The sequence below is a fragment of the Chelonoidis abingdonii genome, chromosome 1 (genome assembly GCF_003597395.2).
Source record: "Chelonoidis abingdonii isolate Lonesome George chromosome 1, CheloAbing_2.0, whole genome shotgun sequence".
NCBI classification, from domain to species: domain Eukaryota; kingdom Metazoa; phylum Chordata; order Testudines; family Testudinidae; genus Chelonoidis; species Chelonoidis abingdonii.
Window position 1 is genome coordinate 337,566,257 of NC_133769.1, and position 12,895 is coordinate 337,579,151.

The 12,895-nt window shown below is 37.6% G+C and overlaps 1 protein-coding gene across 2 annotated transcripts in view; it reads left to right on the top strand.

Moving 5' to 3' along the window:
• CWF19L2 (CWF19 like cell cycle control factor 2) overlaps window positions 1-12,895 on the top strand; it is a 166,281-nt gene that overhangs the window by 54,512 nt on the left and 98,874 nt on the right. For both annotated transcript variants that reach the window (XM_032790714.2, XM_032790718.2), the window contains exons 9-10: window positions 3,084-3,180; window positions 6,695-6,787. In XM_032790714.2, the coding sequence (XP_032646605.1) occupies window positions 3,084-3,180; window positions 6,695-6,787 (190 nt within the window). The remainder of the gene's footprint in view (window positions 1-3,083; window positions 3,181-6,694; window positions 6,788-12,895) is intronic.

Genomic DNA, 12,895 nt, shown 5'->3' on the forward strand with positions numbered 1-12,895 from the left:
AAACTTCCCCAGGTTAGCACTGTGATATCTCAGACTAAAACGTGAGACCTGTTTAAAAGATTTTCCATTTTGCGAGTCTCACGGGATTTAATCATGCACATTATGTTCATCACATTAAGCAACATATTCTTTCTCTGTTATGACAGCATGTCTTTAATTTTTTTAATAGTTTTGTTGCTCTCATTCTTGTAGCATTCAGTAATGCTTTTGAAATGACTTCTCTGTTATGTTATGTTGTATAGGAAGTACTGTGGCAAGTGAATTAGGATTATACTCAGGTTTTTTATACATGTAGATAGAGCAATATAAACATTTTCTGTAGAATTATCATCCTGTCTCATGTTACATAAATAAGAAAAGTTAAATACAACAATAAATACCACACACATAAATTACTCATACAGCAGTGGCATTACCTACACTTAAATGATCAAGAAATGTTTATTCTTGTTTAAGTTTGTAAAATACTTAACTTTCTAACAAATACATCCCCAGTATGAACAGACATGGCTAAAAGCACTGTGACTATGTCAGAGCAAGATTATATTTTGAGGCAGAGTTTGAAAGAGGGTTATATTTCCAAATCTCGATACTATTTCTAGGATATCCTTCTCTCATTTAAGTGGACAGTACTGCTTGTGACTGGGTTCCCAGGGTGCAGCCTTGATTGTCGACCACTGAGACCTTCAAACCACCAGCCTGGGCAGCTTCTCACACAGTGATGCTGATGTCAAGTTACAAACTCTGATAGGCATTGCACTTACTCAGAAGCAGGAACACACCCACCTCTGTTACATGAACGATCTCCCAGTCACTCATGAACCATCAATAGGGAGTCTCAAGCCAATTCCCTCCAGCTCCACAGCCTTGTTCGCCACTGTCTCAGTATGGAATGGACACACCCTAGTCTTTGTACACTGAGCTGAGATTTCCCAAGCACTTCATCCAAAACACACTGTTTTAGGTAAAATTTAAAACAGGTTTGTTAACTACAGAAAGAGAGTTCAGGTGATTGTAGGTAGCAGGCATAGAGATCAGAGTTGGTTACTTAACAAAAATAAACATGTAGTCCAAGTTCTACAAACTAAGCGGGATTTGAATCAAGCAGTGTCTCACCCTGACAGATGGTACAAGCAGGTTACAGATCCTCAGTACACTGGACCACCCTTCCCCAGTTCAAAGTCTTTGTTCTCCAAGTGTTTGGGGACGGGGGGGACGCATTTATCATGTCTCTTCCTCTCTTTTATATTTTCTACCAGCTTGCTAGAAAGATTTTTGCTGTGACGTGGGGATCAGGCAGTCCCTATTGGTCAAGCAGTCTCCATTGCATACATGCTCTCTATGAGAAGTCTCTGGGATGGCCATTGGAAGAGTGGATTCCCTTTAATGAGCTGTCAGTACGTCTTGCTGATCCTTTGCAATTGAGAGGTTGGTTCTGGGCATCTTCCAACCTCACAACATATTTCAGTAACACACATAGCAATGCTTCATAACTTCACATACAATGATAGTACATAAATCCAACAGGATATTAATGTTCAACAGATCAAGATTTTCAAAATGTTACTTCACAAGGTATACTTTATATAAAACACATCATGCTCATATCACCGGGTGAATACGGAGGTTTCCAGGGTGCTACTTTGGAGTACAGAGGATCATGCTGCTATAACAAGGTTGTCCTGGGTGAGCCTCAAAATGGAACATGTCTTCCGACAGCGAAAAACAGAGCTAAGAGCATATATTCAGTCAGCTCGGGGTGGGAAATGCATTCCTCTCTCAATAGGAACTGTTTCACTGGCTAGATACACATCTTATAGGTGTGAATTTCCAACTATATTAGCTATAAAATCAACTATTTTAAGGCTAGAGTAATTTGAACATAAAATGGCATGTGTCTGCATGGAAGAGAGATTTTCATACATTTTCAGCCAATCTGGTTCTCTATGGCCTTACTCGTGTAACTGGGAAATGGTTCCAGCTGCCCAGCAATATTTGGTTTTCAGTAGCTGAGCAGTGAAAGAGCAATGAATTAGTTTGCTGAATGCGATCTAAGTTTGTTTTTAAGTCTTCCTAAGGGCTATACATTAATTTGTGATCTGGAGATGTCTTTTTAGGATAATTTCCAGCTAGCCTGCATTTTTCTAAATTATTATTATTAATATTAGTACTTTCAATCTTTAAACCACAATATGACCACCAATTATTCCTACCACTGCCGTCTGTATATTAACTCCATTTTACAGATGAGGAAATTCAGTCTTGGAACAATTCTTGTGAAATACCTTGTGTAAAGCCACTTGGTAAGTCAGTGGCAGAGAGAAGGATTGGGACTCATGCGTTTCTGACTCCCAGTTCAGTAGGCCATTGTATGCCCCATAACAGGAAAAAAATTTCTAGGGGAGATTCACAAATTAACTTTCTATGTAGATTTTAACATATCAGCTATATTTTCATAATCAAAGGTTGTCCTCTGAGCAGATAAATCTAAGAACGAGTTAAGCTTTGGGAAATGAAGAACTACATAACCTACCAGTTGTTTATCCACTTGGAGGTTTTCTTGTTGCTTTGGAGATGATGTCATAAACAGAATTATTACTTCAGGGCTTATAAACAGACTTATTGTTATGAGATGGAGACAAGGTTCAGTGCTAGACAGGAGGAAGGGTCTTTGGCAGGATGATTTGGTACTGCTGGAAGGACTAACTTTTTGGATCCAGCTGATCTGTCCTGTCAGGAAGCTATACTGGATGCATGCCCACTTTTACCTGCTACTGGTTATTTATTGCTCTCTTGAGGCAAGAAAATGCACAATATATAGTGCCTTTCATCCTAAAAGATCCCAAAACCAAAGGAATATTTAGCTTAATGTGCATCGTATTTACACATCTTTTTCAAAAGTTCTTGTATGCCCTTTAGAGAGATTTAGTGACTATGAAAGGATTTGTAGAAGGATAGTTGTGGTTATGATGGCTTTAAATTACTTTCAGCATTTGAACATGTTTTCCAGTGCAATGATTGTTAATTAGGTAAATATGTTTTTGTTTCCTCTGGTCTGTGAATGCTTGTGGTATTTCAACCAGACATACTTCAAAGGATGGGACTCTCCAGGCCCTTAGTGAAGAGGAGATGAACAGACTGGGAGCCAAGATTGTGAAAGCAGAACTGATGGGAAATTTGGTAAGGTTTTTGAAGATTGTTCTGATTTACTGCAGCTGGCATATTCTATAGCTCACAGAGCTTGAACTGGTCTCTCCTTTTGACCAAAGTACTATGAAAAGCCATTTCATCAGGCTCAGGATTTAATGTGCAACCTTCTTCATAACTTCTCCTACAAATAGCTCTGCCCTGTGGTCAAGGTGGGAGGGGCTTTGTAGAATAGGGAACATGTCGAAAACAATTTTCTCTTTATGGTGAGAGTTAGAGAACAGTGTATAGAGGTTTTCTGTTGAACAGGAGGAAGGGGAATCTTGCAACGTGCTCATGCCAATTTCAAAATAGAGGTGGAGGACATCCTGATCTCCTGTTATCACCACAGACCTCAGTCAGCAGACACTCGTAGTCCATGCTGCCCTAAGCATCAGGATTATGACTGTAACCTGTCGCTGGTGAGGTGAGCTCCCCATGAGTCTCTGGAGCTCCTAGCTGTTGCAGGTTTGGCACCATAGTCTGAACTGGAACTGCTAAAGCAGACTGAAAAATCAGGAACATCACTGTGCGATTTGAAAGACTCTTGTTTCCAAAAAGATATTTTTATTACATAACACTATAGATACATAATACTGGTTTATCTGATGCCTTTTAGCTAATGGTGATAAGTGAAAACTGTGTCCAACAAACTTCCACTCTCTGACACAGAGGTCCTTGTGGTTTGCTGATCCTGAGAGAGGTAACACAGTAACTCACAGTTTTGGGAGCACCAGTAGATTGGCACATGCCCCCCAATGTTTGTGTATTATTTATTTATGAATTTATTTATTATTTGTCCTGTATTGTGGTAGCATCTTGAAGTGTCAACCATGTCAGTCTCATTGTGTTAGACTGAGGCTATGTTTTGCAAGTTATTGTGTCGTGCATAGATGCTTTTAAAGATGTACTGCAAAAATCTAATGGATAATGGTGAAAAATGTCCATTTTAGAAACAATTCAACCAGTGTGGTCCTTTAGGTATTTTTTTTTGTTTCTAAGGATGATTTATTTTTCATGCATCTATGCTTGTTGCATGAGTCTCCCCTGAAACAATAATTCTGTTTGACATCATCTCTACAGCAACTGCTGTAATTGTGAAGTCACAAATAAGATTATAACTTTGTATGGGGAACAAGAAGGTGCTGGCTGGTGAGTCTTGTGCTGGCTGGTGAGTCTTGCCCACATGCTCAGGGTTTAGCTGATCACCATATTTGGGGTCGGGAAGGAATTTTCCTCCAGGGCAGATTGGCAGAGGCCCTGGAGGTTTTTCGCCTTCCTCTGCAGCGTGGGGCATGGGTCACTTGTTGGTGAATTCTCTGCAGCTTGAGGTCTTCAAACCACAATCTGAAGACTTGAATAACTCAGACATAGGTTAGGGGTTTGTTACAGAAGTGGATGGGTGAGATTCTGTAGCCTGCTTTGTGCAGGAGGTCAGACTAGATGATCATATTGGTCCCTTCTGACCCTAAAGTCTATGAGTCTAAGTGGCTTTCAGACTTTTTTTTTTTCGATTTAGGATGTCCTCACAGATTATTTTTTGCATAGATCTGTGTGTCCTGATTTTATAGGGACAGTCTCAATATTTGAGGCTTTGTCTTATATAGGCACCTATTAACCCCCCCAACCTCCATTCCGATTTTTCACTTGCTATCTGGTCACCCTATACATTGTAAATAACTGTGTTCAGATCTTATTTTACATCAGTATTTTGTTCTTCCCTTGGTATAATCATCAGAATAAATGTATATGCAGCATATTTTTAAACAGAGATAGCTTGTAAAGAGACACTGCCAAACTGAAATTTAGTCAGCTTTGAAAAGAACTAAAAGCTAACAGTGAACTAAAAGTAATTTCAGATACTACATCTCTCCCCCTAAGTCTCACTGCCAATTTGAGGGATTTTAAACTCGTATTTTTGAATATTTTTCTCTTCCCTATTGATATTTGGAAAAACTCACACAAATGAGAGAAATTGGGTATTTGGCCCTACAGGAGAAGCCAGTGAAACTGATTATACACTAAGTGCTATAAAATGCATAAAGTAATCAAAATTGTGGGGGACATGGGAAACCCATAATTTTTCTAATTCTCTAATTTTTAGTCATGGTAATCTTAGCTGATACATGTAACAATACAGGGAAACATTTGGACAGAAGTATGATTTTATGCTGTCAGTGTTTTTTCAAGTAACAGAAGAAAATATTCTCAATAAAAGCACTCTTGTAAATACAAATGATGTATATGTGAGATATTTTGCAATTTTGTTTGATTTCAGTTAGTAATAGTCAAAATTATGATGATATAATGCTGCTGTTAATTTCATATTATTTTAATTATTTATATTGAAAATAATTTTTATCATTGTGTGGAATCTGCAATTTAGGCCTGTTTCCCTTCTTTAATAATAAATGTAAATCAAATGAATTCGTTACATTTTGCTCTGTTGCCCTGAATTTAGCCCATTGAGTCTAAATTGCTGTGATTTATGTAATAGGAACTATGCAGTGTTGTTGTAGCAAGGTTGATCCCAGAATGTAAGAGAGACAAGGTGGGTGAGGAGATACCTTTTGTTGGAGCAGCTTCTGTTGGTGAGAGACAAGCTTTTGAGCTACACAGAGCTCTTCTTCAGGTCTGCAGAAAGGTACTGAGAGTGTTGCAGCTAAATACAAATTTGAACAGATAGTTCAGCATAAGTAGTTAGCCCATATTCTAAGAGAACTATCTGTTCAATCTTGCATTTAATTGTGAAACTCTCAGTACCTTTCCCAGACATGAGGAAGTGCTCTGTGTAGCTCAAAAGCTTGTCTCTCTCCTCAACAGAAATCCAATAAAAGGTATTATCTCATCCACCTTGTCTGTATAATGAGGAGTGGAAGAGAGGACTATTTCAGGAAAAACAATTAATGGGAGAATGCAAATAGGTCTCACTCTTCTGTCTTTGGGTCATGCAAAACCCAGATTAGATTGAATCTCGGCCCAAATTTTGAGGTGGTGTTTAAGGGAGGATAAATCTATGCAGTAGAAGCAGCTGTAAGATTTGCTCCCTTAGATTCTTTCTGGAACTTATAAACTAAGGGTGATGTTGGAAAAGGGTGTACATTACATTAGGTTAGACTTACCTCTATTTGCTTTCCCATCTGTATAATGGCTGTTACGCTTACCTGCAGATTTTATGAGCATAAATTGATTAATATTTGAACAATATGTTTGAAAATGTAATGTGTTATGGAAGTGCTATTTTTTTTAAATGATATTATGTGCCATAATGCTTCAGATGCATCTGTCTTAAATTTTTTGGAAAATTTTTTGATCTTGTACCTATAATAAGGAATTGTTTAAATGGCACTGGCATTACAGTTAATAGTACTTCTATATACCTGTGAGCTGGTGTTTTAAAAAATAAACAAAATATGGAGAAGCAAGAGAAACGGACAGTTGGGATATACTTTTTGTAAATAAGAGCTAAAACAACTGAATTAATTCATTTTGATCATTTTCTTTAAAGGATTTAGCTTCAAAGCTTCAAGTCCAGCTTGAAAATGCACGCAAACTAAAAGAAAGTAGAACAGAGACTCCTGCAAGACAACCTGAAAAGGAGGTAAGGGAAAAATGTTCCTCCATCGTTATGTGCTAGTTACAAAACTCACAATGCAGGTAAAAAGTACCTGTAGTAATTATATTTTTAAATTTAGATGTTGAAATTTACAAAGGCTATCTGTAAAAAAGCCAAGACATCTAGGGAGTGCTAAAATGTAAGACTGTATAGCTGTAGGGAAAATGTCATAAACTCCTCCTGGGTGCAGTTCATCCCAGTGTATCCTTCAAAGCCTGGGTGATGCCCTATATTCACACCTCATGAGAGCCAAATTCCTGTTGTAATTGAATAGTACGGCTCCCAGTGATTCCACTTGGAACAGGATTTGACTCTTCCTACAGCTCTTAAGCAGTGTGTTAAGCCATTGCATGGCACCTCAATACTAGATATTTTTAGCCCACAGTATTCAGGTTTCACTTTACTTTGCTTACATTGGTAAAATACTGGCAAAGTGTCCATTGTGCCTTATGTCTTCAGATGATGCTGAGCATATTCCCATTGCAGTAGTTTACTTTAAAAATATATATATATAGAGAGAGAACAAACTGCCTCCATCTGGACAGGATGAGGTACTATTTCTAACAGTAATTTCTGGTGGTAATATAGACCACAAAACTGAAGTTGGAAGGAAGATTACAGTTTTAGATTGTATGGAGCTCTTCAGATTTATGGACCCCAAAATAGATGTAAAGTCAATACAGAGTAAATCAGATTGGACTTTGTCCAGTGAACCTGTTTAGACAGGTTTGTATCTGATATTTATAAAGCTGCTAGAAATTAAAAACTTTGAAAAGTAAGTATGCAGATAGAAAGTGAAACTAGTTAGATTTTCAGTGTGCTAATTACAATTTCAAAGTACAGTATAGTTCTTCTAGATCACAAGAGGCATATTATCTATTTTAGAAGCAAATATGTTGTGTATATGCTTACCTCATTATTTTTAGAGATGTCTATTTTTCATAAAGGACTGGGAGCAAGCATATTTTAAGTAAATATAAGTAGTATAATTGTGCCTTTTAGGGTGAACTCAGAAAAGGGCATTAAAAACCAACACCAAAAACAGAAGAAAACAGAGATACTGATTATTCACTTCCATTTAAAGATAAACTATTACCAATACGTATTGCAATAAGAAATGCATATTTAAGTTACTAGCATACCATTTCTCACCAAAAAGGTACTACTTTATTAGGCTGAGCAATAAATCATCTAAAGATATACCTTAGAAATATTAAGCATTTTAAAAATTTGCTTGTATCCTGTTTATTTTAATTATTTTTTAGTGCTCTAGATATTCTTTCAGCTGAAGTGCATTTGTTGGTTTATGACTTTTGAAAAGCTTGATAGCATTCAATCTGATATTGCCAATTTAAAAGTACAGGTTTAAACTTTAAAAAATATCTGGAAGTTTGGAGTGTTGAAATATCTTATATATGGAAACCTGATGCTGTGATTGGATGAAAAATTAGGCTATTTTGGATGTGAGCAATTATATTCCAAGATCTTGTAAAAAAATGCATTAAGATTTAATAATTAGGAGGTATTAATGGGATATTAAATGATTGGATGTGTGAAAAAAAAACCTGTTAATTTTATATTCACATGTAACTACAAATGAAAAATGGTTTTTTCTGTGTAACTACTCAATTCCTTTTGAGTTTATATAATAGCATCCTTCATACACCAAAGCATTTTACTGTAAAAGATTAGGCTGCAACGAGTCATGGAGTCTGCCTGCATAGGGCTTATTGTTGTAATTGGGGCTTTTTATCCTGAGAGTTCAGAGAGTGGGACTATGTATACTAATGCGACTGCCTGCCATTATGTTCTCAACGGTAGCTCTCACACAGATTTGCATATCAGTCTGTCTTTTATTGATGGGGAAATGTTGGCCAGCATACCAGGATTAACCCAGTGTTGTTGAAAAATGCCAGTGAATTCTCAAATTCTGATTACAAGTCCCAGCTGAGTTTTGACTGTGATGTTGGGGTGAGGTCAAAGAGAACTTGACAAGGATGTTATGGCTGTACCTTCCCATGATACTCAGTGGTAGGAGAGCGCACGCACAGGGAGCTAGTGGTCAGGTTTAATTGCCTCTTGTAGCTATATTAAACCTGCCATAGAAGCCTGGAATAAGCAGTGGTACCTGTCTTCTGAGTGCCAGGCTGGATCCAAATTCCTAGTCCTCAGACAGCATGCTGGGAAGAGTCAGGAGTGTGACCATCGGCGGCTCACTTGCTGTTCTGCGCAGTGTTCAGTAATCGCTCATGCTTCACTACACTGCTGCTGGGGTTCCCTCAACACTATTTTGGTGATGAACAGGTATTTTTTAATTCATATGGTGAACTGATGAGGCAGAGAGCAATAAGGATTCTGTACAAGAGGGCAGCAGTTACAGGAAAAGGCTCTTGCACCCTGATAAGATTATGTGAAGGAACAGAGATAATGACAGTGCTAGAACAAGTGTAGGGAGCAGGAAAGGAACTGGAGAAATTCCAACCTTCATTTTACATGTTTGGCATTTATTTCATTTGTTGTCAGCTGCTAGTTTTACGTGTCCGAAATACGGCAAAATTATAATTTTATTAGCTGAGATTTCATAATAGTTTTAATTCTGTTGTTTGTTTTGAGGTATCAGGTTGAAATCTGAATTCTGTAATCTGGGTAGAGAAGTTTATTTATACTGTTATGTTTATTGTGGGCAAGAGTAGGTATTACAGTCAGTCCTCGACTTTACATCGTTTGAGTTACGACGAACGGCACTTATGACACTTCTAGATTGACATCCTGATTTGACTTAACACTATAGGTTTCGAGTTTATGGAGCTCGGTCCCGCAGTGGAGTAGATTGCGGTTCCGACGTTCTGATTTATGATGCAATTGTAAGGAACCAACTGTGTCGTAAGTCCGAGGACTGCCTGTATTTTGCTTTTTCCTTTTTAAAGATGATTACTAGAGGAGATTGGTCCAGTGAAGTTGTACAGTTTTTTCAAATAACTTGTACATTCTTAAATATCATGCTAGCTTTCCTATTCGCACATTTGTTATTGTTTTCCTGTAGGCAATGTTTTGGTAACATGTCATGTGAAAGACTGTTTTTAAAAATAAATCTAAACTGGCAATCTGAGGGAATAAATTATTTTTGATACTGTGATTTGGAATGCGCTAGTCACAATTTTTTCATACTTCATTATATTGGGGTAGCTAAGAAAGGCCCTATTATTATGTTGAAGTTGTCTCAAATTTGTATCCTGAACATTACAGAGTGAAAAGTTTTATCTTCCTAACTAAACAAATATAAAAACTGAAGAACACAAATGAATATCTGACCATAATAAGTTAGGGAAGCTCTTCAGTAACAAGATGTTGTGAAATGTAACACCAGGGTAGGAATGGAAAATAATTGGTAGTACAAAGCAGTTTTATTAGGTTTTCTTCTATTCACACCTCTAATTATGTCAATATCTGATATCCCTGAATACATCACAGATTATTTTCTATATACTGGAACTTTTAAATCAGCATTCTGATCCCAATTTAGCTAGTTCTGAAGCATGAGGTTAGAGCAGGGGTTGTCAACCTTTCAGAAGTGGTGTGCCGAGTCTTCCTTTATTCACTCTAATTTAAGATTTTGTGTGCCAGTAATACTTTTTAACATTTTTAGAAGGTCTCTTTCTATAAGTCTATAATATATAAACTAAACTATTGTTATGTGTAAAGTAAATAAAGTTTTTAAAATGTTTAAGAAGCTTAATTTAAAATTAAATAAAAATGCAGAGCCCCCCGGACTGGTGGCCAGGACCCAGGCAGCGTGAGTGTCACTGAAAATCAGCTCACGTGCCGCCTTCGGCACATGTGCATTAGGTTGCCTATGCCAGGATTAGAACATAACAACATATCAAATTTAACCCTATAACCTCCAAAATAGACTGACTTTTGGCACTATTGGTTTAAGTAGCTCTGGTGGGAAAAGGCACTTTGTATGTAGAACAGTAGAATATTACTCTGACTCTTAGGCCCTGATTCAGCAAATTGCTTAGGCAGGCAGATGCATAATTTTAAAGCACATGAGTAGTCTTAGTCACTTCAATGGGACTACTTATGTTCTTAAACTTAGAAGACTTTATTAATTAACATATTATGTGAACTACATGGAATAAATACCCTACAATTTAAGTACATCCATGTGCAATGATAGGGCTGTGGTATAAAAAAAATAGTCTATGCTTTGGGGAACAAGATCAAAACTAAAGGCCAAATTCTGCCCTTGCTGTTCTGTTCAAAGTCATTGAGAGTCTCAAACCTCACTGAACATCCAAGGGCAGTATTTGTACTTACATGCCGTGGTGTGGAGATTAATATGTGGCTAGGTGTTTTAATTTCACATAAAAATTTAGCTGCCTCTGTTCAAATAGTAGTGAACATTTTGAGGAAAAATGTTATTGTTTGACAATGTGCTCTGTATTGTATAAGATAAGGTTCCTGTTCCAAAGAGCTTATAATTTAATACTCTCAGAAAACATTGTTCAGATCACATAATACATCAGGTGCCAGCAAAAGTTTAAGGAGGCTTAGGGATTTCAAAAATAAATATTAAATTAGGATTATGTAGACAAAGCAGCTTTCTTTTCTTTCTGATACATGAAAGGGTTGTTACTCTTTTAATCACATTCTCTGTGTTTGGTTATGGGGATTGGATCGATCCATATTGATGAAAATTAGCTACTTAAAGTTCTTTTATTGTATATTTTGACCTTTATGAAGCATCACTGGAACTTGAGTGCTGTTTTGCTATAGAACTCTTTGGCAAATGTTGGTAATAATAATTTCTAACTACATGAAGTGTTGATTTCCTTGATAGTTTTCCAAGCAGTTAGTGTATGGATTAGTGCATTACTTTCATGTCTTGGTCTTCAGATTCTTGGAATATATTTTCCACCCTACATCACCCGTTGCTCTGGAATCTTGATTTTTTTTTTTTTTTAGATGGTTAGTAGAGAATGCTGTCTTGGGACTTTGGCCATTAGATTTATATAAGTCTTTCATATAGTTTGTAGATTCTCAGATATCAGTCAGAACTTTGTTTTACAGGACAACTATGACTTTGAGATCAGTTTGAATTACTGTAGGTTGTAAATGTAGTTGAACGTCTAAGAGAGCTTTCTAAGAAATGGTCCAGTGGGATGAGTACATCTCTGGTGCATAAATCAGAAACGGAGAGCATTTGTTCCACAGTCAACTATGCTTGGATGGCTAATGTAACACTGGTATCCTTAGCTAGCTAGCTGGCTATTTCTTAAGCATTTTTCACCTTGGAGTACCTATATAAGATTAAGGGTAGATGTAAAAACTAAGGGTATGTCTACACTACAGGATTATTCTGATTTTACATAAACCGGTTTTGTAAAACATTGTATAAAGTCAAGTGCATGCGGCCACACAAAGCACAATAATTCGGCGGTGTGCGTCCATGGTCCGAGGCTAGTGTCGATTTCTGGAGCGTTGCACTGTGGGTAGCTATCCCGTAGCTATCCCATAGTTCCCGCAGTCTCCCCCGCCCATTGGAATTCTGGGTTGAAATCCCAATGCATGATGGTGCAAAAACAGTGTCACGAGTGATTCTGGGTAAATGTCATCACTCATTCCTTCCTCTGTGAAAGCAACGGCAGACAATCATTTCGCGCCCTTTTTCCCTGGATTGCCCTGGCAGACACCATAGCATCGCAATCATGGAGCTCGTTTTGCCTTTTGTCACTGTCACCGTATTTGTACTGGATGCCGCTGACAGAGGCGGTACTGCAGTGCTACACAGCAGCATTCATTTGCCTTTGCAAGGTAGCAGGGACGGTTACCAGCCAGCGTGGGAGCTCTGATTCGCTCGGGGTGGCCATGCAGTCCAAATTTCAAAATAAGATGCTCTCGTGAGCATGGACCGTCGGTTTAGATACTGGTATCTGTATCGCCTGTATGGGGAAGGGGACCAATTTTCTTTTTTTTCGGTTCTTAATTTTTTTCCATGAAGGTCTCCTTACAGGTGAATTACGAAATTGCCAAAGCATTTTGATAAAAAATTCTCTAGCTAGATACAGAGTCCACAGCAGTGTTGCTGCG